Source organism: Magallana gigas, chromosome 8, assembly GCF_963853765.1.
Source record: "Magallana gigas chromosome 8, xbMagGiga1.1, whole genome shotgun sequence".
NCBI classification, from domain to species: Eukaryota; Metazoa; Mollusca; class Bivalvia; order Ostreida; family Ostreidae; genus Magallana; species Magallana gigas.
In genome coordinates this window covers 22,855,873-22,875,355 of record NC_088860.1, presented here as the reverse complement: position 1 = coordinate 22,875,355, position 19,483 = coordinate 22,855,873, and the positions used below count along the sequence as shown (strand labels likewise).

The window sequence follows — 19,483 nt, the reverse complement described above, 5'->3', positions numbered from 1 at the left end:
TAACTCCCACTTATTTTAATTCAACTAGCTTCTACAGGCAACCAAATAAGTATTTAATTCTCAACTTTTGGCAAATTGAATCTCGATTTAAATTTTATATCATTAGTATAAGTTTTGTTTTGTTTTTTTTGTTTTTTAGAAAATCATGTTTGATTACAGCAGGAGGATAATGCTTAGTCTTTGATATTGTCAAATCGATTATACTATAGATATTGTAATTTTAGAGTAAGGAGGTTTTAATTTGTGGATGCAGATTCCTATTTCAGTTTTAAAAGCTCACAAAACCTTTAGATATTGATATACTAGTACGTGTAGTATCTAATGATAAAATACAAGCTTTTGATAATTTAACAAACTTTAAAAATTTACTGAAGTCATAAACTAAGAAGTAAAAAAAAAAATTATAATTATTTTTTATTATTATCATTATTATTATTATTATTATTATTATTATTCACCAAATATTTGGCAGGTTGTGTTAGAAGAGAGAGATATTTCCAAAACTATCCCATTCTTTTGTGCAATAAATTGCCTGTTTGCCATATATACATGTTTGCTGAAATTTTGATAGAAGTCTTTAAAAAATTGTCAATAATAATAATTTGTATCAGGGGTTTTTTTTTTTTTTTTTTTTTTTTGGGGGGTTTTAAAAAGAAATAAATCAACTCAACCTTCCACTTTCCGTTAGATGACATTGGATGCAAGTTTCCGGTTTTTGACATACATGTAGTATAGTAACTAGACAGGTTAAACGGGTCGCTTATTATTGCAGACAAATGTCGGTAGAATAAATCAAAAGTTTATCCAATGTTTGAAACTATGAAACATTTTAAATTTTAATTTATGGTTTTTATTACAGTTATATACAGAATAATCCCAAAAGCGATTTGAATGACGCAATATTAATTCGATATCGGGCGAATAATTTTACCTTTCAGAGGAAGTGCGAAATTTTCCAGAGCAATAAAATAGATGTTATTTTTAAAACACCTTGCAGGTTTAAGAAATATGATATATACAATTCTAATAACTAAGCAATACAACTCATATACGACGAGCCGAAATCGAAATTGAAGCTCTCGGTGTCTGCAATGTCAAGGGTAAAATTTATTTGTAGTAAGTGAATGCATTTAAATTTTAGGTTTCTACGGCAGAAAAAAGGAAAGAAAAAAAAACAGTGTGACTAAAAAGTGAATGACACCCTGTGGCTTTTTCTTGGGAAAATATCACTGACAACCCAATGTAGGAACAGAAGTCACTGAATTAATGGGAAGAATCAAACATGTCGCATTTTTTGCGGTCGTCTTGTCATTTATAGATTTCTATGGCACTGCATTTATGGTGTAATTACTCTCAATTTGGACTGAGAGATCAACAGTAGGGCAGGGAATGTTTATACCAGTAAACCGACAGGTAGTGATCCACCTAAACCTTAGGCTTTTTTTAACACTTTCATGTGAATTCTATGTTTTTACTTGATTTAAGTTATCATCTAGGTCCATCGAATTTCAGATTTTGGGGGAATTCAAATTTTGTATATGTTCCATGCCTTACTTTAACTTATTCTCCTCACCAATTACCAAGAAAATATCAACCAAAAAGAATATTGGCGAAGTATCCCATTGTATTTTTCATCTAGAAATGTTTCATCTACGATTTTGAATCCATAACAATCTGGCAATTTTATACAATGTATTAAAATGGTCTCTAAGAGATCCAAGGTGGAATAAGATTTAGTAAAAAAAAATATTCAAAAATATTAGTTTTAAGATTTGAATATCATCCGGTATCTTTGAATGAGACTTTTTGTCTCATAGAGATTACTATAGTCTATAAATTAAAAAAAAGATTGTATATTATAAATGTGTTTCTAATTCTTTTTCATACCATGAATATAAAATACCTATCTGGCTTGTTTTAGCATTTATCTGTAATCAAAACTAAGTATTCATTAACGAAAAAATCTGGGCTCTCAATAAAGTAGTTTGTTTTAAACAATAACAATTTCTCCATTTCGTCTTAAACAGAAATACATCGCCTTCTTAGAAAGATTAATGAAAGGCCTATCAAATAGATTGTGACGTCACTTAGATAAAATTGATCCATTTGCAAAGGGTATATTTGAGGGTAAAATTGTCAGAATTTTAAAGCATGGCTATTATTCATTATTTTGGTTGTAAAAATACGAAATTTTACTACCTAGAAGTAAACAAAATCTAGTTATTTAAATTTTTTACACACTGAACAGGGTAGCTTAGTAACATTAATATCTCACTGCTAGCACTGGAAAAACAAACGACGGTAAAACCTTTCACTAGCTTTTTCATCACTCTAAAATTCGCTCATTTTTAGCTTGTAATTTCTTTTCAAGACAGGGCCGATGGCTGTAAGTTTGATCTAGACTGACAGGTAATTAAGTTAGACTGATTCTTTCAGGAAGTCCTAAACCATGTGTCGCACTTAAAATCGGGTTAACCTCCATAAAAGACGCTTTATTTCTGTGTTCTTGTTGCAGTTGACGATGGTATTATCATTAAAGGAAGTCCTTATTTCCTTTCCTCCTATCAAATGTAACACTTTTTGTCTGATGGTACACAGTTTCTGAATTCATTAACGCACCTGTTTTACAATACTCTAGCAAATTATTTAACGTTTTTAATCCAGTAAAAACTAAGAAGAAACGACCAAAAATAATTTTTATTATGATTTGTGCATGCTTTGAACAGTCTGATATAAATATATTTTTACAAAAAACAAAACAAATCTATAAGTGTAAATTGATATAACAATAGCTTTTTAACTCTTAAAGTCCAGTTTATGTCAAGAAGGAAAATATTGTTCAAAATTCAAAAACGTTCGTTAATAGTTAAATGATTAAAATATTTTCTTTTGATAGCTGAAATTCAGAAAATGTTTTTGATCCAAATGCTTGAACCGTGTTTTCAGTCCTCTTCGTTTCCGCCTTTCGAAAAATCAGGAAAACTTTGCCTTTTGCCAACTAGACCACTAGCAAGGGAATCAAGGGTGCGTTTCCCCACCAGTCCGCTGGCTAATGAATCCATTGTCCTCTTTCCCACCAGCCCACTTGCTAAGGAATCCATCATACGCTTACCAACCAATCCACTTGCAAGGGAATCCATCATCCTTTTCTCCGCGGCAGGAAAATCTGGATAAGTGTTTGAATGATAGTCCATTTTCCTTTTCCCAACAAGCCCATCTGCAATAGAATCAAGTCGGCGTTTTCCAACCAGTCCGCTTGCAATGGAATCCAGACGACGTTTTCCAACCAGTCCGCTTGCAATGGAATCGAGCCGACGTTTTCCAACTAATCCGCTCGCGATGGAATCGAGTCGGCGTTTTCCAACTAATCCGCTCGCGATGGAATCGAGTCGTCTTTTTCCAACTAATCCGCTTGCGATGGTATCTAAGCGTCTTTTTCCAACTAAGCCACTAGCCACTGAGTCTAATCTCCTCTTTCCAATAAGCCCGGACGCAAGTCTGTCAAATTGTCGTTTTTCAACAAGCGTTTCGTCTTGGTCTTGGTACAAGTTTTCGTCATATCTAAAACTTTTCTGACTTGCAATAGGTCCGATTGTGTAAACGACATAGATAATTCTGAAAAGAAACGAAGACTGAATGGCAACACATCTTTTACAAAAATAAACAAAAGATCATTTTTAAATGGAAAGTCTAAAGATATGAACTTTTACCGTATTCCTAATTCTTTTACAAAATAGAAAAATAGATACAATGATTTTGAAAAATAACAACATATTCACTCTGCACTTTTCTTTATTTTATTTTAAGAAACATACATTAATGTACCTACGTTGTAAACAAAACTGCATTTGATTTTGTTGTCGCCATTTGAAGTCTTTTTTTGGAGTTCGAGTTCTGTCCTTTTTCTTGTATTCTCGAGTCTTTGTGTGTTGAAGTGAATTTCTCTTATTTCAAAATCAGATATCTGGTGTCATTTCTGCTAAAAATAAAAAAGTTAACAAATTACATCTATGAATACTTTAATAAAGATCACAGTATGCAATATAACCAAAATGTTTGCAGTACCTTCTCCTATGGTATCCGTGAGTGATGTAAGATACGAACAAATCTAAATATATATAAACCTACATTCAATCTCATTAACACCTCCCAATTGCGTCATAGCAAATGTGCAGCTATCAAAATAGATGAACAGTCATTTGGTAAAACGTTAATCAGTAACTTTGGTGATCAAAATTATTAAGTCACAGTTCTTCTTCCTCCAACAGCATTGAAGATTCTCAAAGTCTAAATATGGAGTTGTTACAAATCAAATACTTATAATTAAAAAACGGTCTTTTCATTCCTTTTTTTTTTTGGAAATAATAAATTGTTTACTAGTAAAAAGACTGTAATATGAGTTTTTTTCTAATTGTCCATTATGATTGCCAAACACCTTTCGCAAAACTCCTTGTAGTTCTTCGTGTTATCAATACTAATTGAGGAGTGGATGTTTACCCTTTTAGGTCCACATTCTATAACTTATTACAATAGTAGCAAAAAGGCGTTAATTACTTATCGATGAGAGGTGAGAAAATAAGCAGATTGTTTCATATCCTATGAAACATGAAACTTTAATTTTCGCTAAAAACATATTTGGTACTTGAATCTTCCAACAAGAAATGAAGAGCGTAAATGACATCATTGATGTTTTTACCTTTCAGCAAACAAGACAAATAAGTATCAAGTGGGTTATGCTTATATTCTCATTCATTAACTGCGTATCTACATTTTGCGATATCACGTGAGTTTACTTCACGTAAAATATCATCGCCACTTATAAAAACGTGACCAAGGCCAGCTCAATATTAAAATTCATTCTACTCTCAATCATAGTACCGGATATCCTGACCAAGACGTTGCTTCGGGGATTTTTTCAAGTTGGCAAACATATTTTCCAGGGGTCACATAGTGTTATTGCACTTTTTATGCTTTTTCTTAAGTACCCTGAATATTAGTCGAAGAATGATTTATAGATTCTTTATTGGATGCGTGATTAGATTCCAGCTCATCTTCTATCCTTGTTGGTGAGTTTGATGTCCTTTAATCTTTATTATTAATAAATCTAATGAACATGAGACTCCTTTTTCTACACACCTCTCAAATACTTTCAAGGTCCTGGCTATCCTTTAGATATATCTTTACGTGATGTATTGTATTATACGTAAAATATATCAATGATGCAAATAAAAATTTCAAAATTGATAAATCCTTGCTTAATAAGATAAGAATCATTAAAATTCGTTGAAAACCGTCAATACTGTACGTTTGCCATTTACTTGAATTCAAAACTTCTGAAGAAATAATGGTTTAATGAATGAATTGTTCAAGGTTTATTGGTGCCCAACGTCAAATCATGTTCTGATAAGGCTACAAGAAAATCAAAATCAATTGTTCAGAATAAGATAATTTCCTATACTATATTAGCTTAAGCAAAACTAAGTAAAAGAGCAGGGGTACTGTGATTGTGATACAAACACATCTGCTCTGTTGCTTATTTAATAAACGAACATCAGATAAAATAACCATTATGTTTTGTTGGCATCGTATTATTTTTAGTGGATTATTTCATCGACGTAATTTTGGTGCCTTATTTACTTGCAAACACTGCAACCGATATTAATAACCATTAATCGTTTATTGGTCTTGTATTACATAATGAAGATACTTAAAGAAAATTAGCCGTGTGTTTATATCTGCCACGGAAAAGGCGAACAATGTTTTACTTGAAAAGAAAATTGAGTCATACAGGTTTTTTTTGGGGTGGGGTGGGGGGAGTACTCTAAGAAAACAAGTTCTTTTCCTTTGTCAAATTACAAAAGATAAGCTCACAGAACGCATAGTGTTATTGCAAGCAAGAATAGTAATGTTGAAAAGAAAATTGGCTCAAATTTCCTTCAATATTTGTTGACATTTCTCTCTGAATCTTTTTCCTGGTGTAAATTGTCCATCCATTAAAGATTGCCACAGGCCATACAATTTATGGTCCAAAACAATCCAGGATTTGATTTGGGGTTTTTCGGAAGAGTACTTTATGAATAATAATAATAATCGGGTGTCAAAAGAAAGATTGCTCAGAAAAATAAACAAAGGAAAGACAAATTTCCCTGTGAGCGATGACAGATGGATAAAAAAAATCTTTATTGGAAACTTTAATCAAATGGAAATTGACAGGTAATGTTATATGATTCTGCCGAAGGAAAACCAATACAGAGCAGCAAAAATGATGATGATCAAGCATCATACAATGTGATATGTACATTCATATGCAACGTATCTCATTGTGATTAAACTTTATCTGCGAAAAACATATTTTACTTAGATTGGGTTCATATACCCTTCAATAGAAATGACAAACCTTTTGAAATTGGAGTTTAATTTGCAATATGACCAAATGAAATTCATAGATCGCATTTTCTTTTTAAAATTATAAACTTACCATATTCTGCATATGAGTTAATCCTGTATCTAAATGGCTTGAAATTTTCAATTTGTCTGGTATTTAAAACTCCTGGTTTTATAATCGGAATAATTCAAACGCATGAAGTGAGATATTTTCATTGGACATGACTTACGTAATTAGCGGTTAGATCTGCCTGAGATGTGAGCACCAATCGTGGCGTTTGATGACATCTGTCACCTGATGTTTCCCGCGCTTATATCCCCGCTATATGCAAAGCAGATATTTGAACTCTTTTAAGGCCTACGTGTTAAGATTTGTCATGCGTGGTTTTGGATACAGGGAGTAGGATGAACCCAAAACTATGGTGATGTACCGACTTCATCTCACCAAAAGCTGATATTTATGTCTGCCTGTCTTAACATGGCTGATTTAAGTGATTATTGCTCCTCTCCATTCAGTTGATGCTTGTCCCGTTTCACTTAATGATACAGGCGTTATGGTTTGGTGTTCAAGTGTTGAGATGTTTAAGAGCAATTCATTTTATTGCACTTATTCATGCTTAAAGGGGGAAAAGTAACCATTTTCGGTTATCACCAAAACCATTTTTTTTATGATCGCTGTCATTTGATATCAAGAAATGTTTGTCATCAATTGGAACGTTCTTACATTAAACATATGAATGATTTAGACTTCAAAACATGTGATTTTTAACACTAACAATATGTTGAATTACTGCAGGTTCTTATGTTGTGGTGTTGGAATGAAAGAAAGTTCTTTTATGAATGGATGTTTGGGGCAAATCAAATTAATCTATTAGAACAAAAAAATGACGAAAAGTGGTTTATATTCCTGCTGCCAATACGAGAGCATAACGAGAACGAGGAATTGAATTCAATAAACATTAAACAGTTAGTGAATAGGACAGTTAGGTTCATATTTAATCCAGTTTTAATCTGATGTTTTCATCTACTATATTTGTACTTCTTAAGACAGCACATCTATGTGCTTGTAAGAAACAATATTATGAGGATATTTAACAATATTAAGCAATTATAAACACACATTATTCTGTTTTGGAGTATTTTCTATGTTTGCATTTTCTTCTGCGTCTCTTAGAAATCCGATTGTGTTTAAAATGGTTTTAACAAAGTTTAAAACAGAAGTTGTCATCGAATATTTACTCAGCATACTTTAGATTACTGTTGCATACACGTTACCCAATTCCAAATATGGAAGTTACTACACCTTTATTAAAAGTCGAGCACTTTTAATGAAGATGAAAGTTTTGATTGATCGTGAAATAATCCACGCATAATGACCACAAAAATATAAGTTAACTCGCCGTGTAAAAATTATTCATTAATGTACTTTGATAGACGTTTGTAATGCACCAAATACTGTTTTGGAAGAGTTGGCTCTTCCTTGTAAAATTGTCAAATCAAAATAGACGATAACACGTACTTTCAACACAATTTTCACAATTGCCTGCAAATTTAAGGAGAGATTCAAAAAGAAATGTAAATTTGAAAAATAGATTACATGTATTTGTTTACGGGATATAGTACTAGCAACCATTGCAGCAAAACTACAGTCCTTATATGATTCTTTATTCCAATGTTTGCTAGAATATACCCCATTTTTCACCAAAGAAAACATTTCATTGCTAAAATATATCATTTAATATACTTGTTCTTGGTTTGATCATTAAAATTTACACTCGTTATCTTTAATTACAAAGTCAGACATATATACATAAATGGTTATACAAATGATTCGTTCAATGACGACGAGATTCACCTACTCAAGCGCCTACCTGTCTTATCCGTAACTTACAATAAGTCTAGAAAATTGTATCACTCGGTATATTTCACACGTCTATCTCCATACTTGTTAAAAACAACAAAAGAAGTTTAAATTATATCATTAAAATTAAATTCTTCTCCTTGCTTCTCGAAAAAAAGAAGGATTGCCTTTAAAAGACTACATGAGGTATTATAGCCTGTTTTGCCCCCAAAAATCAAAAGAATCAAAAGAGCTTTTTAAAAGTGCTGAATATTAATGTTAAAAAAAATAAATCACAGTGTGGATATGACATCATGAAGATCATTTAATTTTTAAAACTTAATATTTAGGTACAAATTTGAATGTCGCCCCCTTGTTTTTACTAAGAAAATCAAGCTTCTGAATTTTTATTCAATGTTGACTAATAACAAGAATTTCCTTGATGGATATTTTCTTTTTGATTTGTAACGAAAATATGTAATGCTACGATACTACTTAGACATTAGTAAAAAATGACGGCTTGTACTGAACCATATCAAATATAGTTCTTAGATTTTTATTTATTTATTTTTTTTGGGGGGGGGGGGGGGGGTCCACGATATTCATTCCGTCATATTACATGCATTATTATAAAGCACGTTCCAGGTTTTTTCGTTAACACGAGGCAACAGGGCACGTGACAACATTAGTGAGTTCAATTCGGTTGGGGTTTCGTTTCTGAGCCTATCACACAACACTATGAACAGGATAATTATTCATAGTTTTCTACCATCTAAATGGTTTCCTTGTGATTACAACACAGAGAAAATTGCTAAACCTTAACGGTATAGGTCAACCGTGACGTCAATCTAGACATAGTACCAGTATGTTGTTTTGTCATTTCTAGGGATTTTTTTCTTCATTTTTTACAAATGTTAGGTATGTACAAGTATTTGGTAGTAAATATTTTTCAGCTTTATATGTCGAAGTCTAGCTGACATACGCTAGGTAACCAAATAGCTTTGAAGCCGGAAATATCTATATGGGTCGTAGTAACAAAGCAAGGTTTTTATAGATTGAACGTTAAATCTTCTTTCATTCGGTATTTTGTGGATGGTCGACTTGTAGCAATGTTCCGAATTAGCAGTCATCAAAAATAGAAAAAAGTTTGATCATGGCTTTTAACTTTAAAGCTTATGATATTTTAAATATGATTAAAGAACTAAATTGGATGTTAATATTCTTCCCGCGGGTAAACAATCGGTGTCAAACAATTTCTCGGGTGTCTGTTAATGAAGCACTGGGATCTAGCTGTGTGTAAAGCGCTCTGTAGAACCGGACGCGTTCCGTTCCAAGTACAATCAATTTTCGCTGCCTTTGATAGTTCGCTGTGGTGTCTGTGATATATTACAACGCCGGCTTTTTATCGCATCACTAAAGGGAATCCAGTATAGTACATTCCTACATCCGATTCTTCACGGCTCCTCGGGACTGATCTGGGATTTTTGCACATTGACAATTCTTTGGAAGACCTTCGGGACACCTTAGGTATTTCTGAAGGATTATGGTGCCCCGCTCCCTTTTTCATTCATATGAATTTCAATTTACAGAGATTATCCGAGACTGATTCGAAAAGGTCACGCTTTATTTCGTTCTTCCGTTCTTGACATTCATAATAAAATCCTAAATGTGATTTTAATGAGATAAAAAGATAATGTAGTTAGGAAAGAGAATAATTATTTTCTAAAAGACAATGGAAGTTGTGTGTCAAGGTTTTAAAGGATTTGTGTTGTCCAAGTTCATAATTCATTTCATTAAAAATAATTTGAAGCCCATAAAATATGGTACTACTCTAATTCCGTAATATCGTGTGATTTATTTGGTATCATTAAAGTTACGACAGATTTGTAAGGGCAAAGTAATTTGAAGGTGATCACCATTTCCTCCTGATCAGCCAAAATAACATTTAGTGCTTAAATGTAATTATTGTTATGAAGAAAATAATACTCGCAATTTCTGTCAATTAAGAAAATTGTTGATATCATATCCATTGGTATTTAAGACATTAAATAAAGATAAATATACAGATAAGTGATAGGGCATAGACGATACATCAAAATCGAGTTTTAAAACCACTAAGGTATCCAAAATACTTTCAGAATTACAAACCACCAAGAAGAACCAGAACATACTGAAATACAGTTATGGGATTAATGCACCAATTTTTATTTCTTTTATCGCCCCCCATGGGGCTATCGTGTCTTAGATGAAACCTCTTCCCATCAATCAAAAACATGCGCTATTTCATAGTTATAAAGGAAATGGTTTTTTTTTTTAAAGAAAAAATAGATAAAATGAAGGAAGGAAGAAAATTTGAGATCTCTTTTATCTGTTACAAAAATATACGAAAATCAAAAGCAAAAACTAAACAACAACAACAACACGTCTGGACAATGGAAATGGTGGTCAGTTTACCTGGTCTGATTTCACCAGACACAAAGATGAAAGGGCCTGTGCCAAAGCAAATAAACTAAGCAGTCAGTGAAAGACACGCGATTTCAGGACACAGAGTCCGCAACAACCTTTGGATCGGTATGTACATGCTCGTACTTGTCTCACTTCTTTGGTATACTACTTGTTTAGAAATCAGTGGAAGGAGAAAGTCGGTTAAAGTAGGAAAGTCGGTCCTGGGTCGTCTAGAATTGTATTCTGAAAGCTGTGTAACAATTCATAATTCAGCAGTATACCTTTTAGATTTTTCCCCTTAAAACACTTTAACTCCTTAAATATGCATGACAAGATCTGAGTTAGTTGTATCCTGTAGGGAACGCTAGAGACTTTTTACTATCATTTATCTTGTATCGTGTTCTCTAACAAGGGTCATAAAGGGTAACAATGATTTTGCAAAAAGGAAGGAACATCTTCGACAAAACTGAATATTAACCGACTCTGACGGGGTGATGATAGAAGTCTGAAATGACTCTCTCTCTCTCTCTCTCTCTGCCATGATTTCTGTGAAATTGCTTGTAGTGAGAGTTTTGAGACGGGTAACATTTTCCGAATTTTATAATTTGATAAATCGCAGACAATACAGAATAAAACATTTACATGTAATGTTATTTATACTACGGTAAAGTTAACGTTTTCGTAATTTTATTCAAATTGTGTTTAAACGAAACTTAAATTACAAAGTGACATTGACTGACATAACTTAAATACCCGGTATATTTTAAAAGCCTTTTTTAATGAAACTGAATTTTGGTCCCAATCAATCCATATTTATAGAAGAAATGCCGGACAGTAAAGGATTTCATTTATTTGGGTTGTTTTTGTTATTTTATTGTAGAAAAAACGAAACACAGGATATTTTCTCACTTAAAGTCAGACGACACGTTCCTCGAGCATCTTTTTTGTGTCTCCTCGTAATGAAGAGTTCCAATAAAAATTATTATTCTTATAATGATTTTTAAAATGAGTAAGATTTACTTGCCTAGATGGCCAGGTGGTTAGAGCCGTGGCCGCTTTCTGCTAGGAGCGTAGGTTCTAGAGGTTGTGAGTTCAAAGCCCGGCCCAATACAGTGAATTTCGCTGTGCTGTATTATTTATTTATTTTTATACCAGCAATATAAGTGTATTTTTAAGAAGATTTTATAGGAAATTGCATTTTCTAGAATTTTGCAGAAATGCCTGGTAGGGTATCCTAATTTTTTGCAAGAAAGCTTGTCAGAGTGGAAGTAAACCATTAACAAATTCCTGGAAAATGTTATATAAAATTGAGGAACGTGTCGTCTGACCTTAATTTTCATAATTTACCAACTGGAAGTACATGACGTCACAAATGACATTAGTTTTGTAATATATTAAAATTAAATAATCTTTGTACTTTTCTTTATTAAGCTGTTCCTTTATGAGTCAGAGAGCCCAGCTTTTAACAAGCAAAACATTTTTCTGTCAACTATTACGTGTAGGTTTTGGAAAAACCTTTTTTAAGAAAAGAGATATTTGTCTGGTAAACTTGAGTTCAATTTTCTTGACAAAAATGTTGCTAAAAGATGATAAGCACTTTAATGAAGTAAAATTTATTATTGCATTGATATCAAAATAAGGGAATATATCAAATAGATAAACTTTAACAGAATATTTATGCTTACTGCCTCCCTACATTAAACTTATGCTTGAAAGTGTTACGACTTCGTCTTAATTTTTTTTAACTAAAAAAAAATTTATATTCATATAAAGCCTGGGAATCTCAGTCAGTATGAATTCTTAATGCAATGAAAATCAATATTTTTGTCAAGTGCTGATGATCTTGGAACCAAATCAAAACAGTCATTGAAAGAAACCAATGTTTCAAACGCTTTGCAATAATTCGATTTGATTATTGCTGATCAACAAAATCTTCTGACCATTGAAAACCGGTCATAACGTACAAATTACAACAGTCCCACTTGCCAGGATAAAAAAATCTGTCTCTCAGACCATCGCTAAAGATGTCTTTTTTGACAACCGGTATTTGATATACAACTCCAATTGTTAGCCGTATTTCGATTCTTTCACTGTATCACTTTGTTATCAGCGGAATGAATATTTCATTATAGATTTGTTCATCTACACTTTAAAACCAGTGAAGGGCCCACCATCTTCATCACTTGTCTTTTTGGCGGGTAATTACCGCAGACGACACAGAATCTAACTGGATTCCCGCTAATGAATTGATTGCAGGCTGACAGAATAAAGAAGTGGCTTTCAAATTTTAAGCCTCGTCTAGTCGTGCAATCTTCGCTTCCTTTAAAAGGATTTTTTTTCATATTAGAGTCCGTTACGCGTTCGATTCATATTCTGGTTGTTATCAGCTATTTATGGTAATTGTTTAGATTCAGACAAGAGCGTCGATATTTGAATGGTGATAGTGTGTGACAAACAGATCATGAAACATTAGTACTTGTATGTACACTGTAATACAATAGCAAAAGAAGTACTTTTTGTAACATAAAATTGGTGGTTTTCTCTGAATCGGCTGTGAACCAGCAAGTATTAATTTCTTCACCGACGTTTATTTGTTGGGGTTTTTTTCCTATTTACATTACAAAGAGAATACTTGCTTTTAGGTATATTTTATTCTTCATGAAAAGCGTGTGTCAGTGATTGAATTCATGCAACTCGATTATGCCTATATTCTGTCTCAATTAGTTCAATGTCTTTTATTCGAAAGGCCGTTCTCTGGAAATTGCAATACCTCAGCGGAGTTATTAATTCATTACTTGGTTAATTAATCGCGTTTTTAACAACGTGCCTATTAGCGACCTTTGTTTTTCAAACCATGTTTGGAAAATGTGTATTTATGCAATGCAACATTCAGTAACATAAAATTCCAGTCTGTTGAACTTTGACAATGTTAAATGTTTGTGATTTCACAGACAATTGTTTATACAGGTTTGTCTTAATTGCTTTCATACCTCTTTAAAACAGAATGTCGTCATAAAGCAAGTTGCCACTGTAAAATCAACCTAACATATCGTGGAACTCTCGCATAGATAGTTCTGATAATTTCTAATGAAAATGTTATATAGTTTGCTTTCAACAGCATTTCAGCACCAATGGAGTTGTTGGAATGGGAAAACACATAATATAAATATGACAATATACGCCTCTTTCAATTTCGCTCCTTTGCCCTTGTCGCCAGCAGGCAAATTTTAGATTGGGCGAATTCAAGACGGGACGAAACCGCTTAATGTAACTGTAAAAGGGCAAATATCACAAGGGGTGAAAATGCATATATGCAACACAGGCTACAGGCGGATTCGAACTCGTGGTCTGCAGTTGACATGATTGATACTTTAACCACTGAGTTGTCATGATATTCATCAAAATCGATTGATACAAAGAAGTCAACAAAACATTTTAATCGCCATTTTATGACATAGCGTCATAAAATGAAGTGAGTTACATGTACCTCCAATCTCTGAAATATATTCTTTAAAAGTTGTATCTTAAATTTCTAATAAGTTAGGAGATATTTGAAGAATCTTTCACCTAACGCAAATGATTAGAATTCAAAAGTTAAAAAAAAATTAACTGCTCGCATTCAATGGTAGTCTGAACAAATCCCATTTCGTTAATTAATAATTGACTGTTTGGTTTGTACAACGCTTAAGTCGGTTGGGTCCCTTATCTCTTTTGAATTGTTATGCCTTTTATCTTCGAACTACAATATACAAATCAATCCTGTTTTAATTTACAACATTAAAATTTATATCGAAAGCCGAAGCACTTTAGGATAGTTCAAAGTAATGTTTGAACCAAAAAAAAAATGACAATGCGACATTGCTTTTTCTGAATTACGATGTGCTTCATTCTTCCATACTTGATATGGCAAAAAATGGTACTTTTAAAAGGAGAGTGCATATTTGAATGCCATCAATAATTCACTATTAAAACATTTTAAGTTACAGTACGGAAACACTTTCTATTCCTCCGTGTAAAAATATAAATTCTCTTATAAGGGTTTAACTTTTTGTCAGTTTTAACTTAAAATATTATGGTTTAAGTTTCTAATTAAGTTGTAGAGTTCAACAAAGTGCAACACAAAAAAGGCACCCTACTTTAGTGTAGATATCTGAACAGAGTTAAGCTTGACTCATCTCATCTGTTTTTGGTATCCTTCCGAGGGGTTTACGCATTGGTTTTACATGTAATACTAAAGTATATGATAGCCATTATATTTAGCTTTATACCTTCCATTGTTTTTGGCGGGTTTTTTTCTAACAGGAATTCTGATTTTTTTTCTACAAATAACATTATACATGTAATTTGAACAATAAATGAATTTGCTAAATATTCTGAAATAAACAGATAGAAAGATATACTATAATTGAAAACTTATTGAGGTGTTTGTTCCATAAAACGGCAATTTATATCAAATATTTTCCTATGTTTTTATTTCGATTTCGTTTTGAGTACGAAATTTTACAAAAAGAAAATCAAAGAAAATTTCAAAACTAAACTTTTAAAAGAGAAATAATAAGACATTTCGAAAATAGAATATTCTGGATTATTCATAATGAACCTCTTGAGATACAATTGGCGGATTGCAAAATCACCTTATGAATGGTCGTCTGCATATTTGTTTTCGAAAAGATATTGATCATGCGCCAAATAGGACAGCATTTGCTATTATCATACTTTCATGTTAAATACTGAAATCTGATTGGTTTAGATGCAGTTGGTAACACGTTCTATTACCCTCAGCGTTAGCAACTCGCTTGGCAACGGGTAACACAACGAATTGTTACATGCGCGTAAATTATGCGCGTACGGTTCGCCGTAGAATTCACTTCATTTCTTATATGAAAGAGTAAAATTTTCTTTAAAAATAAGACATTCGGTATAATAAAATAAATAGTGCCTGTTTGGGATGATAACTGTTGAAATTGACACCCCTCGAAAACCATTGTCAACCGACGCGAAGCGGAGGTTGACAATGATTTTATTGTTGTGTCAATTTTAACATTTACCCTCCCAAATAGGCACTATTTATTATTATTATACTTTCATGTTAAATACTGAAATCTGATTGGTTTAGACGCAGTTGATAAGTGTGTTGCTAACGCTGAGGGTAATAGAACGGATTATCAACTGCGTCTAAACCAATCAGATTTCAGTATTTTTAAAACATGAAAGTATAATAATTTCAATTGTTACTCTCCCAAACAGGCACTATTATATACTGTATTAGTTTGCATTTGAGTCAAGTCCTGGCCTCGAGAGTTTGAGACACTCAAGGGAATTGGTTTCGTTTTCAAAAAGCTGTGTCTTAATAATTAGAACAACTGTATGTTTAATTCCTTTTTAAAAAAGTTAACCAAAGCCAAAATTAAAAATCGATTAAAACAACACTCGTCTTGATGGATTTCGATTTAATTACAATCGTGTTTATATGACTCTTAATGGCAACGCACACCTTGAATGTCAAAAGGTTCACATCTTCTCGCAAACAAAAATCAAATGGGTGTTATTTAGTTGAAACGAAATAAATAAAACACAAGAATACAAAAGATATAAATAGATTACATCCATTGTTGTAAATCGATATGATCACGCTCAAGTTTTGACAAAAGATAAATATTTTACTTCTACAAGTGATGTAATATCTAGAGAAATAAAACATTAAAACACAGCAAAACCATGTTACGTAACACCTGGGACGTCCATTTATGCAACAGAAAATCCTTGTGGCCGATATCCGTTTTACCTTTGTTAAAAAGGTTTACCATATAAATGTTATTTTATTACCTTTGTTTCATATTTTGCCACAACGTTAGACACCCAAAAGGATATCAAAACAAGAACATTAGATAATTTATTGTTCCTTCAATTCAGAGAAGGGATGATAGTGAAAATAAAGAGGAATGACCTGTAATTGTGCGACTTTGAGTGGAACAATTAGTCTGACTAGAAGACCTTTAATGGAAGATCAAGCGACAATTTAAAACACAAGTTTCCTGAGATTCACTCAAAACGTAAAAAAAAATGTATATACAATGTATAGCATTTCGACATTTAGACTCCAGATAAAAGTGTTGATTTCATTTACTAACAGCCTCATCGGGATAATTTTGTTCATAAACCAATTATTAGCGGCGGCAAATAAGTTTCGATGCAGATTTGGTGTAGGTTAATTTAATCAAGAATAAAAATATAGCTGCACATGTCATTGGTAGTATGGAGGAAAGATGTGTACGTGAATCTTTTTTTAAATATGATGATAGTAATAAAAGTTGTAAATGAAAAAACGCAGTAGAGGAGCGTTTTCTTTATAACAGTTTAGATAATTTCAAGCAGAAATCGCAAACAGAATTATCATGATTATGAATGTTCAAAAGCACATCTATGCTTAAATCCACTGGGGGAGGATAAAGTGGTTCAATAATAGTCATCTGTGTAAACAGCTTTTAAAAGATAAATTGCGTGAAACGAAACTTATATTTAACAAAATGAATCGTGAAGCCAGAACCATTTATTTCAACAGTGACAAAATAAATGACTGTTTAGTTTCGATAAATCAGTCTATATAATTAAACAAAGCGACTTTATATTTTTGTTGGTCTCTCCTAACTCCGCATGCTCATTTTGTGTTGATAATATTTCATTGTTGTTCCTAAACAGACTTCTCTGACGTAATTAGCAACAAATGTAGGATATCGGGACCACACATGCACCGGGGCACACATCTTGCCCGATCTGGTTTCAAAGCTAGCGTTTATCCGTTTGATTCATCGCCCAGCGCAAGACTGGTGGACAAGCATCGGTTATGTCTTTCATATTAGTTGTCAGATAAAAATCATAAAAGTCAATTGTATTGTAACATTTAGAGGAAACGCTAGAGGTGCTAGACAGTATCATTATTCCCAGAAGCAAATAAATTGTCAAAAAACAGCTTGCCATTACGTGTAATCCTCCATTATTGGTCGACCTTTGAGTAAACGGCCCGTATCATGTTTCTACAATGTCGACGTTGTGAGTACTTTTAATAGTCCCCTAGCAAATAGTTATTTTTTTTTTTCGAAAATACTTGGTCCGATGAAGCAAGATTTCAACTGAAAAAATTGTAATTTTCCAGCTAGGCCGCCTGCTTATTTAATAGTTAGATGTTATGTCAGTATCTATAGTGACGCAATATGAACGTGTTTTTTTTCATATTTAAAAAAAAATGTATACAAAACCTTTAATAAAATTTACAAGTCGAAATATTCAACTGGTTCTAAATCATTAAAATATAAACCTAACAAATATTTCAATAAGATTTTCAATCTCTAAAAGTACCTGGAAATAATGAAGTTTTCATTGAAGAAAGTACATGTACTATAGAAAGCTTACCTTCCGAGGCCGATCTTGCTGGAGAGTTCCACTGATTTTGCTCGCAATAATTAGCGGTTCCTTGTCTTCATTTAAACTCTCCGGCATTGGCTAGATTAATTTTAATCAATGTTAGAGTAGCGCTTTAAATGTTATTACGAATATCGCTAAGGATCAATCGCAATCGATCTTGCGATCTGCAGCCTTGTCACAACATCGCATCCTTAACCTATTAAAAATAACAAAGAAAAAGGATGATGAATAATTAAACGATAGCTGAGAGTTTTTTTATTCCCATCATTTTATTTCTTATTTCAAATTCATCTATATCGATAAAAGATGACGGGCATTAATATCAAATAAGGATGAGGTGGGAGAGATTCGATGGTCGTTTGTCATTGCGATTGTCCCATATACGTCCTGACACAGGGTGATTCCCCTTGATTTACGACCGACAATTCATGTCTTCTATGAGGAATCTTTGTAACCTAAGTGTCAACAGACAATAATTTACCCGAAAAAACGTGCACATGCTTCCGGTGTCGCTAAGCAATCATTTAACTTTCTATCGTCTGAATTCTGCAGAATGTTTCACATCTAGGACTCGCAGACATTTAACCTATGACAAGGAACATCAAAATATTGTAACATTTTGGAAACCTTGACATTTTTAAGTCTTTCTGTATAGTTCAAAGTTACAATACCCCTTAAGCATCATAATGAAATCTAAGATTTGTGTTGTTTTGTTTTTGGTTTTTTTTTCAAAATGGACCCATTTACAAACAGGGCAAAATATCAAATGCAATGAAGTACAGAGGACATCTTCATATTCAGTAAATCATAGAAATAAATTTTATGGAACAAAAATGACTGGTATTGAAAGAGTAAACGGTGATATATGAAGTTGTTTCGAAAGTTCACAGATTATGCATTTTTTTTTAGCTTAAAAAACGTTTGAAATATTGTAGATTAAATAGTAACCCATGGTTCTGGCACTAGGACTTCTTTTTTCATATTTTTTTCTATGCATGTGTATTATACAATTAAAAGGGTTTGGAATGTTCGGTAGTGATTTTTTGGTGTTATATTTTACACCTATTTAGTTTGATTACTGAAAGTGCAAGGTGATTTTGAGCTTATGTTTTTCTTTTTTTAACTGCTGTTGAACACTTCATCATTCGTTTTGCATTGTAATAGAAAAGAGATATGTGGGTGAGGAAAAAACCCCATCATGGTTCTATATAGTATAGTATGATCAGTGAACATACTAGCTGAACTACACGTGGGAGAAAAAAAAACCAGTTCAGGATCGGGGTTTGGTTCGGAGAGTTCGGATCGGAGTCGGCCATGAAACTGTCCTGAATGATGTATGTGTCTCCTAACACCATGTAATGAAGAATCGACAAAATAATTGAACAGACCAGG

At 32.7% G+C, this 19,483-nt stretch overlaps 1 protein-coding gene across 6 annotated transcripts; it reads right to left on the bottom strand.

Moving 5' to 3' along the window:
• Positions 1–2,682: 2,682 nt before the first annotated feature.
• LOC105319935 (buccalin) lies at positions 2,683–18,233 on the bottom strand. 6 transcript variants are annotated; one of them, XM_011417669.4, is made up of 3 exons: positions 18,080–18,233; positions 3,830–3,979; positions 2,683–3,615 (listed from the first exon to the last, which is right to left on the bottom strand). In XM_011417669.4, the coding sequence occupies exons 2-3, from the start codon at positions 3,865–3,867 to the stop codon at positions 2,943–2,945; spliced, it is 711 nt and encodes a 236-aa protein (XP_011415971.3). In that variant the 5' UTR covers positions 3,868–3,979; positions 18,080–18,233; the 3' UTR covers positions 2,683–2,942. The 6 variants fall into 6 exon arrangements, with proteins under 6 accessions (XP_011415971.3, XP_011415972.3, XP_065926231.1 ...); XM_011417670.4 differs by having other exon boundaries at positions 3,830–3,976; positions 18,080–18,200; XM_066070159.1 differs by lacking the exon at positions 18,080–18,233 and adding an exon at positions 6,615–6,738 and having other exon boundaries at positions 3,830–3,976.
• Between the last annotated feature and the right edge of the window lie 1,250 nt (positions 18,234–19,483).